This window comes from Triplophysa rosa, linkage group LG10, assembly GCF_024868665.1.
Source record: "Triplophysa rosa linkage group LG10, Trosa_1v2, whole genome shotgun sequence".
In the NCBI taxonomy this organism is placed as follows: domain Eukaryota; kingdom Metazoa; phylum Chordata; class Actinopteri; order Cypriniformes; family Nemacheilidae; genus Triplophysa; species Triplophysa rosa.
This window is the reverse complement of record NC_079899.1, coordinates 22,314,959-22,330,829: the sequence shown is the minus strand read 5'-3', so window position 1 is coordinate 22,330,829 and position 15,871 is coordinate 22,314,959. Positions and strand designations below refer to the sequence as shown.

Below are 15,871 nucleotides of genomic sequence, written 5' to 3'. Positions count from 1 at the left end.
TAAAGCCACACTGTCCAATTGCATCTTACTGTATATGAGACATTAGAGGCCAAGCCGGCTAGCCACAACCAGACACCAAGACAAAAAAAAACATTTTCTAGATGCAGTGGTATAAGGAAATCAATAGAAACACTGCAGTTGTAGCCCAGTCTAATTGCATCTCAAGTGAGGGTCACTGCCGGCTGTTTTACAAGGATCAACAGTGCTCTCTCATGGACACTTTTGGAAAAGCCTCTCCGTGATCAAACTGCCTCCTCTCCCTTTCTGTCTCTTATGTTACAGAAAGCTATCAAGTTCAAAGAGGCCCTCAAAAGAAACTCAGACATTGTATCACTATCACAACCCTTACAAAAATGTGCACTAGAAAGTATAGTTTAGGTCAAAACTGGAGTAGGTGAACTTGGGTGGGGGAAAATTAAATGAAAGCCATTAAATGAATATGATATAAATATAGATGTAGCCTCTATAGACATAATGTTCATGCATAAAAAGAAAAAATGCATAAAAAATGAGATTCATTTTGATTTTAAAAATATCATTTCCTTGAGATGAATTTATGAACATAAAAAAACAAAAAATACTACCGCAAATGTGAAAAACATACTCCGAATTTTACTACCTGAGAATTTGGAAATGCTGTTCTTTATGCTCTTATACAGTCAAATTAGCCATGGTTTTATTATAGTAAAAGTACTGTTACCATGTTTTTGGTAGATTGATAACCATTTAAATTACCAAAGTTTCACTACAAATACCATGGTTAAAAAACTATGGCTATTGTCAGATAATGGTAAATTATTGTGCTTTACCAATTTAAAAAAGTAAAACCATGGTTGAAAAGTTATGACTTGGAAATCACATATCTTAAAAGTCAATAAAAACCAGTAATTCAGAAACATCTGACATGAAGTTCACGGCAGATTTTAAAACCTTCACGAGCTCTGGGACATAAACACAAACAAACAGCGACTTTGCTGACGAAATGAATGAAATAAAGATCATACACTAGAGTTTATACCTGCTCGCTCGTCGTCATGCCAACAAGTCGAGTACACAGATGAGCAGCGAGTGAAGTTGAAGGGATTCAAGTTTAAACTCGTGTAACTTTCGGTCTGTTACTTGTTGCATCGCGATTTTCGTTCCCTGATAATAAAATGACGGCTTATCAGGTACCGGATGTGCCCGCGGTACGGGTCGCGTTAGAGCATTTAGGCGAATTGGGTAAGGAACGTTCTTTAAATCTATAACTGTGAAATAGGCCTACTCGTTCATCTAACGAAATTTCGTGTGGCGTCTTTTGGTAATATCCCTGTGTCGCTTTAAATACAATAATTTCAGTGACATTATCGTATTAAAAGTATCTGTGCAATAGCATTAACGGATTCATTCACACCTTACAGATAAACGATTGAGAGAAGAAAGTGTTTCACTTAGTCATGAAGCAAGTCTCCACCTAAGAGCGATAGCTGAAGCCATTAAAGAGCTGGTATTATCATATTTAATCATTCATTTAACAGTTTTAATAAGAAAGTATGCATGCGCTGAAAAAAATAGATTGGTTGTGATGTTTCCTGTAGGAGGCATTTAGAAAAAGTGCACGTGAGAAACTTGAAGTTGAAACTATTGAGACGAGCAAACTTCGTCATCAAACCTTTAAACTACAGGATAATATTAAGAGAGAAATTTCTGGTAAGTTTATCTAAAACGCACTAAAAATTGTTTGCATTTAATAAACTATAATGCACTGCCAGTCATTTCCATCTCAATAAGGTTTCATTCTTTTTGAAGCTTGTGTTTATGCAGCTAGAGAAGGCCATACTGCAGAGCTGAATCGACTTCGGTCCGAGCTGAAAACTATAATACAAGACAAAGAATCCATGGAAGAAAGACAACAACTCCTTGAGAAAGAAAATGCTCTACTGATGTGAGTGTCAGAACGTGTAGACCCATTGGACTTATGGGAAATGTGGTGCATTTTTAGCCCAACAGCTCTAACATTTATTTTAGTCTTAAACCCAGTACAGGAAACCACCCCATAATGTTTACCTCTGTTATCTATATACAAAATATTTCAGTCAGGAGAGAGAAAATGTTCAAGGAAAATATGGAGATGTCATTGATCAGTTGAACCAGCAGCTGTCAGAGAAAGCCAGTATGCAGATTGTGTTGGCAGAAAAACAAATTGAGATTCAGTCATTAAAGGAGAAAATTGTCCCGGTGCAAGCGGCTCGACGAGACCTCAAAGAAGACATGATGCAGAAGAATAAAACATGTGCTGAGAACAAACACACTCTGGATACCGAGGTAGAAATATACTGTATGTGTTTCAAATATTTCCCTTTGTAAGGCGAAATTGGTCTTAACATTGAATTGAAAGAAAAAAACGTATTTTGCTGTTTTTAGATTTTGGAAATTGATGAACAGATTAAAGAACAAAGAAAAATCAATGCAGAAACACGCAATGAGCTGGATATTATGACGTCAGAACTCCAAGACAAGGAGGAGACAATCACACAGTGTAAAACAGTAAGATTTACACATGTACAAAATTAAAATACACCCCGATAGCGCGCGCACATCTGGGAGACATCTATTTGATGGCAGACGTCTATTTGATGTCAGCATTTACATCTGCAAGACGAGTTTTGCTTGTTTGCTCATCTGCAATACATCTCTAAGATGTCCCCTGTCAGATGTCATATAGACATCTGTGTAAAATTGCCTTTTCTAAGACGTTTATCAGATGTTTTTACATAGCAGATCTCCAGGTGTTTAGCAGACTTCTAACAGACTTTACAGATGTACCTGTGCTATCTGGGCATGGCTGCAACAAACTGACAAAATGCGTAGCACCAGCTTGGCTAGGTTCTGAGACCAGCTTAAACCAGCTAAGAACAGCTTGGCCTAGCTGGTAGACAGCAACACAAGTCTAAACCATCTTAGGCTGGTGTAAGCTGTTTATTTCATCTGCATGTTGTTGTGGATTGAAATTGGGATGGGATGCTTGGTGTGGAGTACTTGCCAACATGTCTCATTCTGCATTGGTTTGGTGTTTCAGCATATATCCCAGCTGGAGAAAAACATAGCTAGACTGACTGCATCTAATATGAAGTGTGAAGAATGGCTGGATGAAAAGATCCATAAGACGGAAGAACTTGATCGACAAAAGTAACCCATAGCTCTTTGCCATTCACCTTTAATATAATGCATTCTTTGTTTCTTCACCTTCAGACAACAGAAATCACTTAAATACTTTCTTAATCCTCAGAGAGTTTCATGAACGAGAACTCATGGAGTTGGCAGAGGCAGTTGAACAGGAAGTTCAGAACCTTGAGGAGCAAATCAGAGCGGTAAGTAGCAAAAACATTCAAGTCCTGACACGAATGCTCCGTGTTTAATACACTCTTTTTGGAAAGGACCAAAACTTTTAGATGTCAGATCTGAAGCATTGATTTCCTGCCTCGGGCAGGTCCCGCTGAGCGGCCATCATTTGAGCTTTCAAAATGCTTTTCTTCAAAGGTACAATATGCATAGATGACCTTTAATACAGCTGAACGCCGGACTGCCCTTAGATGTTGTATAGTACATCAGTCGATAGGTGTCTGCCTGGCCTGTGTTTCAATCCATGTGTCATCCATCTACAGTATATGGTCAGGACACCTGTGACCACCAAATCTAATTCATCCCATGATATTTGATTCAAGAAAGTAAAGCCTATTTTTAGTTTTTAATTACTTTTTAGATTAACAGTTAAGCACCCCCTTCTCCAATTCTCACTACTGATATGCAATCAAAGTTATTTGGTGCTCTTCATTTATGCTGATTTTAATTTAACAATCCATAGGATTATACAGGATTTTACAAGAACAAGACTATTCCATATTTTCAGATTACAGTAATGAGAATTTGAAGGAAAATATGCAAAATTATAGCTCAGCTCTATTTCATAAATCTTAATGGATTTAATGGAGTTTTTGTATTTCGTTTAAGAATCAACTTAGTCTCTATTTTTATTTCTCCTAAAATCGCTTATGCGAAATAAAAACTGGACAATTGTTTAAAAAATACATTATGGCGTTTTAAAAATGAAATGTAGATTGGAGATGTCAAATAATGTGGATTTGGGTAAATTTGATAATAGTTTTTTGAGTTCATATTTAGATTCTCAATAATATTGACTTTTGATTGCAGACTTGAGCTCAGATTATAAAACTCACAAATATCTGAGACACAGGAGATTTGAACAAACGTTTCCGTTTGCTCTCCATTTAATCTCTTTGATGTCTAGAGAAAAAACTAATTGAGACATAGAGATCTCATCTGTGAGTTTTCCTTCAAAAGTAAAACACTGTCCTAAAAACAGATTTTGGCACAAAATGTCACCTGGGTGAGATTCAAACATCTAAACCATCACCTAGATGGTTGAAGGAAAATATCCACCTAGATGGCTGAAAATTGCACCTTCAACTTTTTTCCAATACTGTACAGAGCTTTGATTTATCCTCAGGTTGAAGACGAGATAGAGGAGGAACAGAAAGTAAGAAATGCTCTTTCAGAGCCTATAACTGAACTGTCACACATCTTCAGCTCTCAGAGGAAAGAGGAAGATGACGCGATTGAAGAAAACCAAAGTCTGTCCAAGCGGTAGGTTTATTTCTTTAGCATCTTTCTGCTTTATCTCTTCAAGACCGACTGAGACAATGCAAACAGCTAACTGTAATTCAAACGATCATACTGTTTCTTTGTTCCAGGTTAGAGGAGTGTAAACTGACACACGAGAATCACATTACAGCGGCTGCCAAATGTAAAATTGAAATCAAAAATATGAAGGAAGAGATGAAACAGCTTCACGATGCTAATACGTACGGCCCCATCTGCTGTTATGAGTTCAGTTTTACACGTAATAATTCAATTGTTTTGTACTTTTATTTGTGTGTTTTTTTACAGAATCAGTGCAGATTTGTTTAAAAAAAGCCTGGAGGAGCTTGAAGCACAGCTGGCCAAAGAGAAAATAAGGAGGTCTGTTTATTTTAACTGGAGAACACTGCAATAAATGTTCTTATTCAGTATGTTTTTTCTTGCTTTACAGTAAAATTTGGAAACATCCTTAAAACAAGATTTGCATTCAAAGATTCAAAATGTTAAACAATTCTATAATAAACTAATAAATAATTCTAAAGTTTTCAATTTGATTGTATATTACTTAAAATGCGACTTAACATTTCATGAGAAATCACTAACCAATTCACTTAAAACCAAGAGGTTCATTTACAATTTTATTTTGAAATGTAGGAGATTTATTCCATTCTGTCTTTTGTGAAACTGGCATTTTAGTTCTAGTAATCTTCCAGTAAGCAGGCTCACAAATAACCAGATCTTATGTTTTTGCACACAGAGAAGCATGTGATGTTGAGAAGGAGCAGATATGTCAATCTCTCAAAACTCTCAAAAAGGAACATAAAGAAAATGTGAGGGAGCACAATGATGCCATCGAACAAACAGAGAGGAGATGTGAAGAACTGCTGGAGGAGGTCTGACAGCCTCACTGCTTATCTGATCTGTTGTGCTACTGCAGAGATTAGGTGTATCTATATATGTTGATGTCTCTGTAGGAGAAGAAACTTCAGGACCAGGATGTGTTATTGAGTTCAGTGATAGAGCATCTTGCAAAGGAGCTGACCAACACTGAAGAAGAGGGAAAACAACTGGAAATAAACTTCCAGGCTGAAATCCAAGAGCTCAAGGTAGGGAAAGCCCATTTACTCATGCTGATGAATAAAACATATACACTAGTTGGCTAAAAATATGTTGACACGTAAACACAACACACAGTTTATCCAAAGACGTTCGATGGGGGTGGTGTGGGCCAGTTAAGTTTTTCCACACCAGACCGCTTAAAGAAGGGAATGTTCACATCCTTTTGGCTATGTGGTGTACATTTATTAGAAGCTATAAATCAAATGCCATTCAAGGTAAGTTTGCATTACTGTATAGCAACCTAAATAAATCAAATGCATGTTTTCAAAAGACGGACGCAGAATCAATAACCCAAGCTCGTCTGAAGAAGGAGCGAGAGCTTAAGGTCCAGAAGTCAATTTTAGAGCAGGTCAATGCTCAATTTAACATCGACAGTCTCAGACATCAGACCTTAAAGAAACAAAAAACAGGTACAGGCATCATTTCTATTCTCCTCATGCAGCTCAACACTTCACTTTATGTGTACCAGACCTGCTTTTGTTTCTCACCCAGATTACAGCTTCAAGAGGAAAACAGGTTTTTCAGTAACAACCAGGTTGTTGTACAAATGCAGTGTCAAATGTCTGTATGCTCAATTTTATTAATGAATTTATGGGTACTGGGGGGTGGAGGGTTGAGGTGTGTTTCGATTGTAGTAGAAAGATGGGAATAGGCATCCTTACAGTACATTTTTGTTACTATGATATCCAAATGCATCATGTACCATTTTCGTTATTATTAAATATTTAGACACGTATTAATAGTTATTATTTTATGAGATGGTCCTTGAAAACTTGCATAAAGGTCAAACAATTTTTATATTTATATATATATATATATATACTGTAAATATGATTCTTATTGAGTCATCTTTTTTAAAATTTTCTGCTGCCTCAGTATGTACGCTATTGTAGACAAATGAACTGCGCCAGTTATAAAAATAATAGTTAAATAAATATAAAAAACTCGGTGCTTTTACTTCTTATAAAATGCAATTTTGTGACGAAATAGGCTTATTTCAATACTGCTTGTAATATAAAATATAGTTTTAAAAAAAACACAGACATTTTATAAAGTTGATTTTATGATTACAGATAGTTATGCACCCCTAGAAATCTGCCCTAGACAGATCTATATTTTAATGCAAGTTTTATGCTTTTATATTTCTTCTCTGACCAGAATTGGAAACCCAAAAACACAATCTTGAGCTCTCCATTCAGAACGTAACAAAGCAGACTAAGGTTCTCCTAGAACCAAAGGTTAACTTTAATACTATATTTGACATCTCCCAATTGTGATCTAAATATTGCATTTTCCTGATAGTTTTCTAATGCGTTTGCATCATTGCTGCATGCAGGATGAGCTAAAGCGAGAGCTTGAGACCTCAAGGGCAAAACTTATGGAAATGTTGACAGTTCACGGAGCAGAGATCAGTACCGTTGAAAAAATCATCTACGAGAACACGGTCCTGCTGGAGCAAGTAAATATGGAAAACAGCCGTCTGCATGTGGTGAATAAGCTCAAACATTCCACTAGCGCTCAATTGCCCTTGTTAGTATATTGGTTGAGATGTTTCCTCAACAGTGCTTTCTAATAATTCTGTTCTTGAAGTGCATTGAACAGATGAAGGAGGAAATATCTGACGCACAGAAAGACAAAGAGCAGTACACCCATGAGGCAGAGTGGATGAGAGAGCAAGCACCATTGCTTTTTAGTGAGTCTGTTCTCAATTACTTTGAGGCTTTATAGGAAGCTACTTTTACAGTGTGATTATCCAGTCAGTTCTTACCTTGACATATATTTCTTCGATTTGTCTTTTCTGTACCCAGAGAGCCTTATAGACGCCTGGACCGCAGATATGGTTCTTACTAAGGTACGAATGTACATGGTTCAATACAAGTTACGCTCTTTCGACTATTGGATGTCATGCACCAGAATATGCATACTGTAAAAGTAGTTTTAGATGTTAATGTCCTTTCAACTTGTCATTTTTCTTATTCACTTTTTGCACTATGCCCCATGTGTTTCTATTGTTAATATATTACTGTAAACATAATTGTTTGCTTTTAAAAAACTGTTGACATTATTTTCTGTGGTAAACAGCATGACACATACGGGGCCGAATAAAGCTTCATTTATATTGAACCCAAAGCATTCCTTTTTTGCTTGTGACCTGGTGATGAGAGGTGCAGGAAGATGTTACAGTACTTAGATGTAAAAGAAAACTCACAATAAAGTAATCAATGCTCTCTTATATTAAGGAATCTGCGGATATGGAGCAGAAGATCATGGAGAGTATTAACAGACTCGTGCTTAAGATTCAAGAGAGAAAACATGAGATCAGCGACGTCAACAGCAGACTGGAACGCGAGTTAATGGCCATGAACTTCATGATACAAAATCCAAACCACAAACACGAACAAATGAACAGTTTCACCACAGATTAATCTGAAAACACCATTTCATCTACAAGACAATTTTGTCTGAGACAAAGAAAAACTCATCACAGCCGTCACAATTTATTTGATCAGTGAAACATTTATGTTTATAGATCTGATGGCCATAGACATATCTTACACCATCATCACATACTACATTTACTGGTCATTTTTTATACTTTAAAACACAATATCTTAACTCTGTGTTATATTTCACATGGAATTGCAGAACGTAACCATATAAATATACATGCTTAAGAAAATCTGGACTACTTGAGAGTCCTTTTCACAATACAAAGCAGATTTACATATTTATCAGCAAGACTTAAAACTCGTAACGCAACATGCAAATATTATTTTTGTCAAACATTCATCTTGTAGTGTTACGCAATCATTCTTAAACCGCCCGTGAAAAAGGACAATTATATTTTTGGCACAAAAAAGATCATTTACTTTTTAAGAACAATGGTAACGTTACTTCACGGCTCTCGAGAAATTCACAGACCAGCTGTTTCATATATAACATAAAGGTCTAACATACTTGCATGACACGGTTTTTGTATCTATTCGTGAAAATAGATACAAAAATATGACAAAGTACCAAAATCGAAAAGATATTTACTGTATAATGACCATAAATTGACACACATTAACTACGTATGAGCGCACATGAAGCACTATTGTGAAAGTATATCATTCAGGACATAAAGTTCTATGGAAACCGCTCATCGAGGTTCTTTATGAAAAGATTCATATTCATTTTAAATTCCACTTAGATACGAGCAAACAGTAAAGCAATCTTATAGACGTAAGAGCAGCATACAAAACGCAAACCTCATGACAACATACTATATTGTGAGCAATGACAAAATGTTTTGTTTATTGCTCTTTTGTGTCCGTGCCAGTTTAGTCATCTCTCTACTACATCTGAATGCATCATTTACATCAACGAGAAGACGTGTCTCCAACACACAGTGACATCAGTGTCCATTTCCGCCCTCCGACAGAATTCTATTAGGCTCTGTGAACCTGGCCGTCAGCAGGTAGAAGAGAGCAGGTCCAGGTACCAGAGCCAAAAGAGGCAAATCCTGCCCCAGTTTATCCAGTCGGGAAATGGAGATGATGCCGTACGCGTGAAGCAGCCAATGACTGAAGAGAACCACCAGCCGTTTCTTCTTAGCGACAAGGTTTTTGAAAGACTAGGAGAGGATAAACCACAAACACATTTGTTACGTTTGTCTTTCAAAAATCTTTGGGAAGGCCCACAAATGTGAACATAAAAGCAACATGCTGCTGTACCTGTATCTCCGAAGCAGACATGTAAACCGCCAAGGTGACCAAAGACAAGACCAAAATAATGTAGGGGAATGCATAATCTGATAAAACAAAAAATATTGAGCCGCATCCATTTTAAAGTACATAATGAAGCATACAAAATCAGAGACACTCACACAGAAGGCCCCCTCCAACCGCCTGCAGGACAGTAAGAATCGGAAAGAAATACAGAGCTGCGTAGATGCTCTTGAAACGGTCCGTCTTGCCCAAACCACACGCGATCTTTTTAACTAGAAGGGGGCGCAGCAGCATCATAAAGACCAGGCAGAAGGCGTAGTAGATCAACACAATAGTGTATCTAGAAATAACACAAAGCACAGGGCATTAAATCTCGGAAGCATACGTTTACACATTTGGTTGTAGTAGGTATGTTGTCTGAAAAGAGCGCTCACAAGGGAAAGACAGCCTCCTGCGTGCAGTGCAGCGTGGTGATGTAGTCTGGGCTGGGGTTATAAAGCATAGTGTACCAATCGGAAAGCATCTTAACCTCACAGGAGCGAATGGACAGCTGGCCGACGGGATCATTGAGCAGCAGAGTCACTATGGCAGCAGCGGTGCACTCAAACAGGCCGGTTATGTGCTGGAAGAGTGCGCTAGAACTGAAAATAGTGTCATTATTAGTGAGTCTGGGTGTCAGTTCGAAAACAAATGAATAAAGGTTGCTACATCAAATCATTTTAACTTTATATGGATTGGATTCGTTTAACATTCAACAGACCCACTTTAAATGACTAAACTATATTTTGTACTGACTGAATTATGCAACTCAGTGGCTTGATGCTTAGTCAATAAAAAACGTAGTTTGTGACATGCTGTTTACTAATAAAAACCGATTCTGAGTACCTTTTCTTGCCAGAATACCACTCAATAAAGAACCAGTGGAGAACCAATGGCAGCATAGCCATGAAACCCAAGTAAAGCCAATCATAGAGCTCCGGAGATCCAGTGCATTTCTGACAGATCTTCTGCATGTCGGCCCTCTGGCCACGAGGACAAACCTTGGTAATAAAAACGAGGTTACCTAATGATTTGCTTGTCAACGTGCACCAAACCATCAACACAGTAAAAGCATGCATGTCATTAGAAAAAACATTGACTTTCATTGACCGGGTACTATTTCTGTTAACTGATTACAAAACAGACACAGTAAGAACATAAAAAAGCACAGCGATTTGCTCTTTCAGTAGAAATATTTAGCAGGCACTTAACTTACCCCACATTCTCCTTCAATAGACTCATTTATGATGATCCGTCCACAGTACAGCCCAGGACAAGTGGAGCTCATCGCTACAGCTGAATCAAACCCACAGACACATTGTTAAAAACAAACACACGACACTTGTGTAACGTTAATACCCTTAAACTCACATGAAACATTCACACTGTATTCTAACGTTAAATCTGATATTAACAATTTATCGACTCAATGAATGGCATTCTCGACTGAATAAGTCGCCGTCGATAGGTAATAACGTTAATATTTATAATTTTCGCATACCCATATCATAAGAGCAGCATCACAGCGCGATCAATCGATCAGTTAATTTGATCAGTCACTGTTAAAACGTGAAGATTTAAACGACGTAACAGAAACCGGAAAAATAACGTCTGCGTCTTCTTCGTTTGAGTGAATGCGGGCATGTCGATTGAAGAAACTTGTGACAGCGCCACTCCATGGCGGGTATGTGACAGCACATAAAATAAATCCACACACAGTTGCTTATTATATCGAGTATTATATTTAAAATAAATATCATTATCTACGGTAAACATTGTTTTGCCAGATTAACTGTTACTACGGTTGTCTCGTCTGTAAGCACTTTTTATCTTTTAGCGTTATTGTAACAGGTAAATGTGTCTTCCTTGTGTTTCATTACAAGCATTTTATTTTCCTTTCAAATGTAGCAATCCTAAACTATAATAATAGTATAATGACATACTGAATTAAAGTGAAACTAAGCTGAATTGAATGTATTGTGACCGTATAAAATTTTCTAGAAATGAGAACAGCAGGGGTGCAGCGGCTGCGTGCGCACAAAGCATAACAAATGAAACCAATCTTCATAAGAAAGTGCGTAATTCACCCGGGGAAAAAAATCGGATCCGGTGTCATGGCAACGGCACCAAACGTCACGGGGAGGCGCGGAGACCCGCATCTGTATTTGAAACAAAACTGAACAGAATGACGATGACGTAAAGTTGTGTCTTTAAATGGGCGGGGCACCGCTGCCCGTGTGTTTTTTTCTAACTGCTCAGATGTGGCTAACGAACGATTATAACATTTTCATTCTTCAATGTGGGTTTTCAATTGAATTGCTAAAAAAGTGTTTAGTGTGCTTATGCATGTTCATGTGTCTACCGGAGTAGCAGCACGTAGACGGTGTAATCACGTGGTACACGTTGTATTGTACAGTGCTGATCTAAACGGACCAATCACATTCCTTTGTGCTTGCAGCGTGAGATATTTATAATGCATTAAATCGAAAGTGCTTAAAGAAGTTTTCCATTTGTTTTCCCACTTATAAATCATTATAACTGTCGATGATATATTTGAGAGTACAAATGTCTCCAATACGAAAAGAATGTTCTGAAATTTGAATGTGACTCAACAGAGGATTCAGCTTTCTGAGCCCTCAAGCGCCCCCTAGGAAAGGTTGCTATCATTACAGTGGTGTACAATAGGCGGAGATTCAGAGGAGCGTAGAGAAGAGGGGGATGCGATTTACAGCACGCAAAGAGTGAACTGTGCTGTCCGACAATCAATGCAAAAAGATGGGATGTTATTTACCCAAACCACGATGCCTGTCATGTAAGGACTTCACGCGCATCATCCGTGGGATGCATTTTTCTGCACAGTGACACGGACACGAGAGCTTGACAAGGGATGAATTCTCTTCCTCCCCGTGGATGCGCCCTAACCGTGTCCAATGGATCTCCCCGGCATCAGCAATACGACCATGGACAACATGTCGGGTTCGGGCTTCATTTTAGAGATAGCCACCATCAAACCGGTTTTAAACAGCCTGACCACCCAGGCCAGCAACCACACAGCCGGGCTCGAGGTGCAACGCAACACCCCGGTGAGGAGTTCGTCGGGCAACTCGGTCCTGCAGGGCATCGCAGTGGCTGCGCAGGCGTTGCTTCTCCTGGCTATATTCTTATTGTCCAGTCTGGGTAACTCAGCCGTCGTGGTGGTCATCATCAAACACAGACAGTTGAGAACAGTAACCAATGCGTTCATAATGTCCCTCTCTCTTTCCGATTTCCTGACAGCCGTTCTTTGTCTGCCCTTCGCCTTCATGATGCTCTTCAGCAAAGATGGCAAGTGGATGTTTGGAGACCGCTTCTGCGTCGCCAACGGCTTTTTCAACACAAGTTTTGGCATCATCTCCACCCTGACTATGACTCTCATCTCATTTGACCGATATTACGCCATCGTCAGGCAACCGCAGGCCAAAATCGGTAAGAGGAGAGCGATACAGCTGCTAGCGGCCGTTTGGTTATCGGCCGTGATCTTCTCGTTCCCCTGGTACCTGCTGCGCACCTCTGAAGACCTGGTGGTGCACAAGCAAGGATTTTACCATTGCATGTACGTGTTCCATTCGGGCACCTCCAGGATGGGTACCACCTACAGCTTAGCTTTAATAGTGACGTGTTATCTGCTTCCATTCGCCCTCATGTGCTTCTGCCACTATAACATCTGCAAAACCGTCCGGCTGTCGGAGATCAGGGTGCGGCCGGTGACCACTTACGCGCACCTGTTGCGCTTCTACAGCGAGATGCGCACGGCCACCACGGTGCTGATCATGATAGTGTTCAGCATCTTCTGCTGGGGACCGTACTGTCTGATGGGCATCGTCACCGCATTGGGGAACTACACTTTCAATCCTGCCATGGACACCGTGGCCGTCTGGATGGCGTGGGCCAACGGTGCCATCAACCCTTTGATTTACGCCATAAGGAACCCGAATATATCCATGCTGCTGGGCCGGAGCAGGGAGGAAGGATACAGGACTAGAAACATCGCTGCGTACCTGTCCACGCAGACGCAGCGCAGGGAGGCGGTACGGACACGGTCGGACCGGATCAGGGACCGGTACGTGAGCCGGCACGGGGCGAACAGCCGCATGTCTTCCTCCAGCCCGGCCAACGGGGGAGAGGTGGCGATGTGGGCCTGTAAGAACCCGGCAGTGTTGTTCTGTAGAGATACCCACCCAGATACCATCACCGAACCCGCGGTGCCCAAAGTTGAAACGGCTGACACCAGCTTGTAATCGTATTGACACTTTATAATGACTTTCGTTAATGACATTTACAGTTATGCATTGGGCAGACGCTTTAATTCACAGCGTCTTACAGTGCATTCAACGTATACGTTTGTGTGTTACCTGGGACACAACCTTTGAACTGCTAACACAATGCCCAACTGTGCTACATTATTCATAAGGAATTCATCGATTCGAAGGGCAGTACGAGAGGCTTACAGTGAATCCAAAATATTTATTTATCAAGAAGTCTGAATGTACGCTAACCAATGTCACATAATGCATCCATGAATGTGTATGATCTATATTGCACTATTTAGTGTATTTATGCTTTATTTTTATGAGTTATTATAAAGTGTTACCGTGATGTTATTTACAATTTAGCGGATTCTAATAGCATCAAATTTTGTTTAAAACCAAACTCTACAACATACATGAAATGTATAGTCTGAAGCAGAAAATGTGTGTAGATTAGATGTTAGATGTGAATGTGTAGAAAGTGCCAACATGAAAGTCACTCAGATGAGCCTAATGTAAATATTACAACACTGTGAAAACACTAAAAGGAGTTTACAGGCATCTGGCCCATAACCCGACCCTAATTCGTGTTCTTCTTTATACCCCTGGCCTGGGGTATAAATACTCACTCACAGAATAATAAGTGATACAAAATTATAAAAAGTTGAGGTTTCACAATGAAAACAGGGTTGTAGCTTTATAATTAAGTAATGCTTTGGGAAAATGCAACATTCAGAACCAAACGCTTTACAAACCCCATATTCACTCCTTCCGTTTGACAAACACTTAATGTGACAGAAAAGCAAACAGCCGTTCCCTCTTGATCTATATGAGAGATCATAGTTACAGTATAATGAACATGTGCCAGACGGGTCATGCTTATATTTGTAATAAATAACAATATTTTTGAAAGAAGATTAGCCTAAATCTTTTCAAAGATGACGCCTGTAAATAACAGATAAACCTAACAAAACTGCCTTAATTGTTGGATTGTAGCACAGTTTACAGAATGCAGGACTAATATCAGATTTTTAATATTCGGGACGATTTCTATATATCAATTTCTTACAGGATCTCACTTTGGGACGTGTATTTATAAAGTGACTGTAGCATCAGACTATGCCACTTGTTAGTTTGAAGTTAGAATTGTAGGGTTGTTTTTTGTTTGAATGTCGATGCAAAGACCAACATTAGCCATATAGAGGGGTGTGTTGTGTTGATAATCTAGCTGGACTTGAAACTAAAGCACAAGGTCTGTCAAACACGATGCTCTCGTGAAACAGTTGGATTTTAGAGAGTTTGATTATATTAAGTGTTCATTTTTAGTCCTGTTTAAACAAGCTTATCTGTCTGCTGTCATAAGAGACGCAAACATTATAATTTTCTGATTTATTTTTGGTATATCAATGACATTTCGAAAGAAACATCAACAACATGTAATGTCTTCAAAGAGGTTTGCAAAAATAAAGTTTGAAACGCTTGATCAATTTTTGCTTTTCTGTTATGTATTTTTTGTGCTGTGCCAATTTTTATATTTATGTACAGCCATTGAAAAATGTTCATGTAAACAGCATTTCTACATGTCTGTGGCCCTTTCAGTTCAGTGGCTGTTGAATTTCAACAAAATCAAACCTCAGGAGTGACACAAAGTCATCCAACAGTAACGTGAAAGACCGACAGCATGACAAGACACATGAAAACTGTGATAAAAATCGAGGTTATCACATAAAAAATACATTTCGAACTTCTAAACGCATGTAATATTACTGTTGTATTGCTTTAAAGTGAATAAGAACTTGTTTTCTTTGCAGTTTTTGAGGTCTGAAAAAATACAGAGCATTTTTTCTGTTATTATGGCCGTTATTTCAGTTTTAATTTTCTGCAAATAAATGCGAATATAAGCAATATTTATATATTATTTGAAATTTGGGAGAAATATTGCTATAAATTCACAGAATAAACAAAAAAATATAATTTTACCTAAACACATATATGAATAGTTCATTTTAAAAACTAATTATAAATGGTCTCTTAATTTTTTCTGCGGCTATATATTTATATTTTCTTACCTAAATATTT

The 15,871-nt window shown here is 38.6% G+C and overlaps 3 protein-coding genes across 3 annotated transcripts; 2 read left to right on the top strand and 1 right to left on the bottom strand.

Moving 5' to 3' along the window:
- Nucleotides 1–1,148: 1,148 nt before the first annotated feature.
- Nucleotides 1,149–8,184, top strand: ccdc175 (coiled-coil domain containing 175). Its single transcript, XM_057343103.1, has 19 exons — nt 1,149–1,221; nt 1,401–1,486; nt 1,578–1,689; nt 1,789–1,924; nt 2,076–2,304; nt 2,404–2,526; nt 3,059–3,168; nt 3,269–3,350; nt 4,508–4,644; nt 4,752–4,862; nt 4,948–5,019; nt 5,396–5,531; nt 5,613–5,744; nt 6,029–6,167; nt 6,916–6,995; nt 7,094–7,246; nt 7,348–7,450; nt 7,566–7,609; nt 7,998–8,184. The coding sequence occupies exons 1-19, from the start codon at nt 1,155–1,157 to the stop codon at nt 8,181–8,183; spliced, it is 2,238 nt and encodes a 745-aa protein (XP_057199086.1). The 5' UTR covers nt 1,149–1,154; the 3' UTR covers nt 8,184.
- Nucleotides 8,185–8,257: 73 nt separating this feature from the next.
- On the bottom strand, nt 8,258–11,141 carry jkamp (jnk1/mapk8 associated membrane protein). Its single transcript, XM_057344016.1, has 7 exons — nt 11,008–11,141; nt 10,723–10,802; nt 10,353–10,507; nt 9,902–10,108; nt 9,626–9,807; nt 9,474–9,550; nt 8,258–9,373 (listed from the first exon to the last, which is right to left on the bottom strand). Exons 1-7 carry the CDS (start codon nt 11,009–11,011, stop codon nt 9,155–9,157), a joined length of 924 nt encoding a protein of 307 aa, XP_057199999.1. The 5' UTR covers nt 11,012–11,141; the 3' UTR covers nt 8,258–9,154.
- A 1,049-nt stretch (nt 11,142–12,190) lies between these two features.
- LOC130560348 (G-protein coupled receptor 135) lies at nt 12,191–15,297 on the top strand. Its single transcript, XM_057344065.1, has one exon. The coding sequence runs from the start codon at nt 12,437–12,439 to the stop codon at nt 13,781–13,783; it is 1,347 nt and encodes a 448-aa protein (XP_057200048.1). The 5' UTR covers nt 12,191–12,436; the 3' UTR covers nt 13,784–15,297.
- Nucleotides 15,298–15,871: the final 574 nt, after the last annotated feature.

Bases quoted from the DNA above. Each gene is read 5' to 3' on its own strand.
- LOC130560348 (XM_057344065.1), top strand. From the start codon at position 12,437: ATGGATCTCCCCGGCATCAGCAATACGACCATGGACAACATGTCGGGT.
- jkamp (XM_057344016.1), bottom strand. The intron at 10,508-10,722 runs GTAAGTTAAGTG...TTTATTACCAAG, and splicing joins CTATTGAAGGAGAATGTGGG to GTTTGTCCTCGTGGCCAGAG. The intron at 9,808-9,901 runs GTGAGCGCTCTT...TGTTATTTCTAG, and splicing joins CAGGAGGCTGTCTTTCCCTT to ATACACTATTGTGTTGATCT.
- ccdc175 (XM_057343103.1), top strand. From the start codon at position 1,155: ATGACGGCTTATCAGGTACCGGATGTGCCCGCGGTACGGGTCGCGTTA. The intron at 4,863-4,947 runs GTACGGCCCCAT...GTTTTTTTACAG, and splicing joins CAGCTTCACGATGCTAATAC to AATCAGTGCAGATTTGTTTA. The intron at 6,168-6,915 runs GTACAGGCATCA...TTCTCTGACCAG, and splicing joins CTTAAAGAAACAAAAAACAG to AATTGGAAACCCAAAAACAC.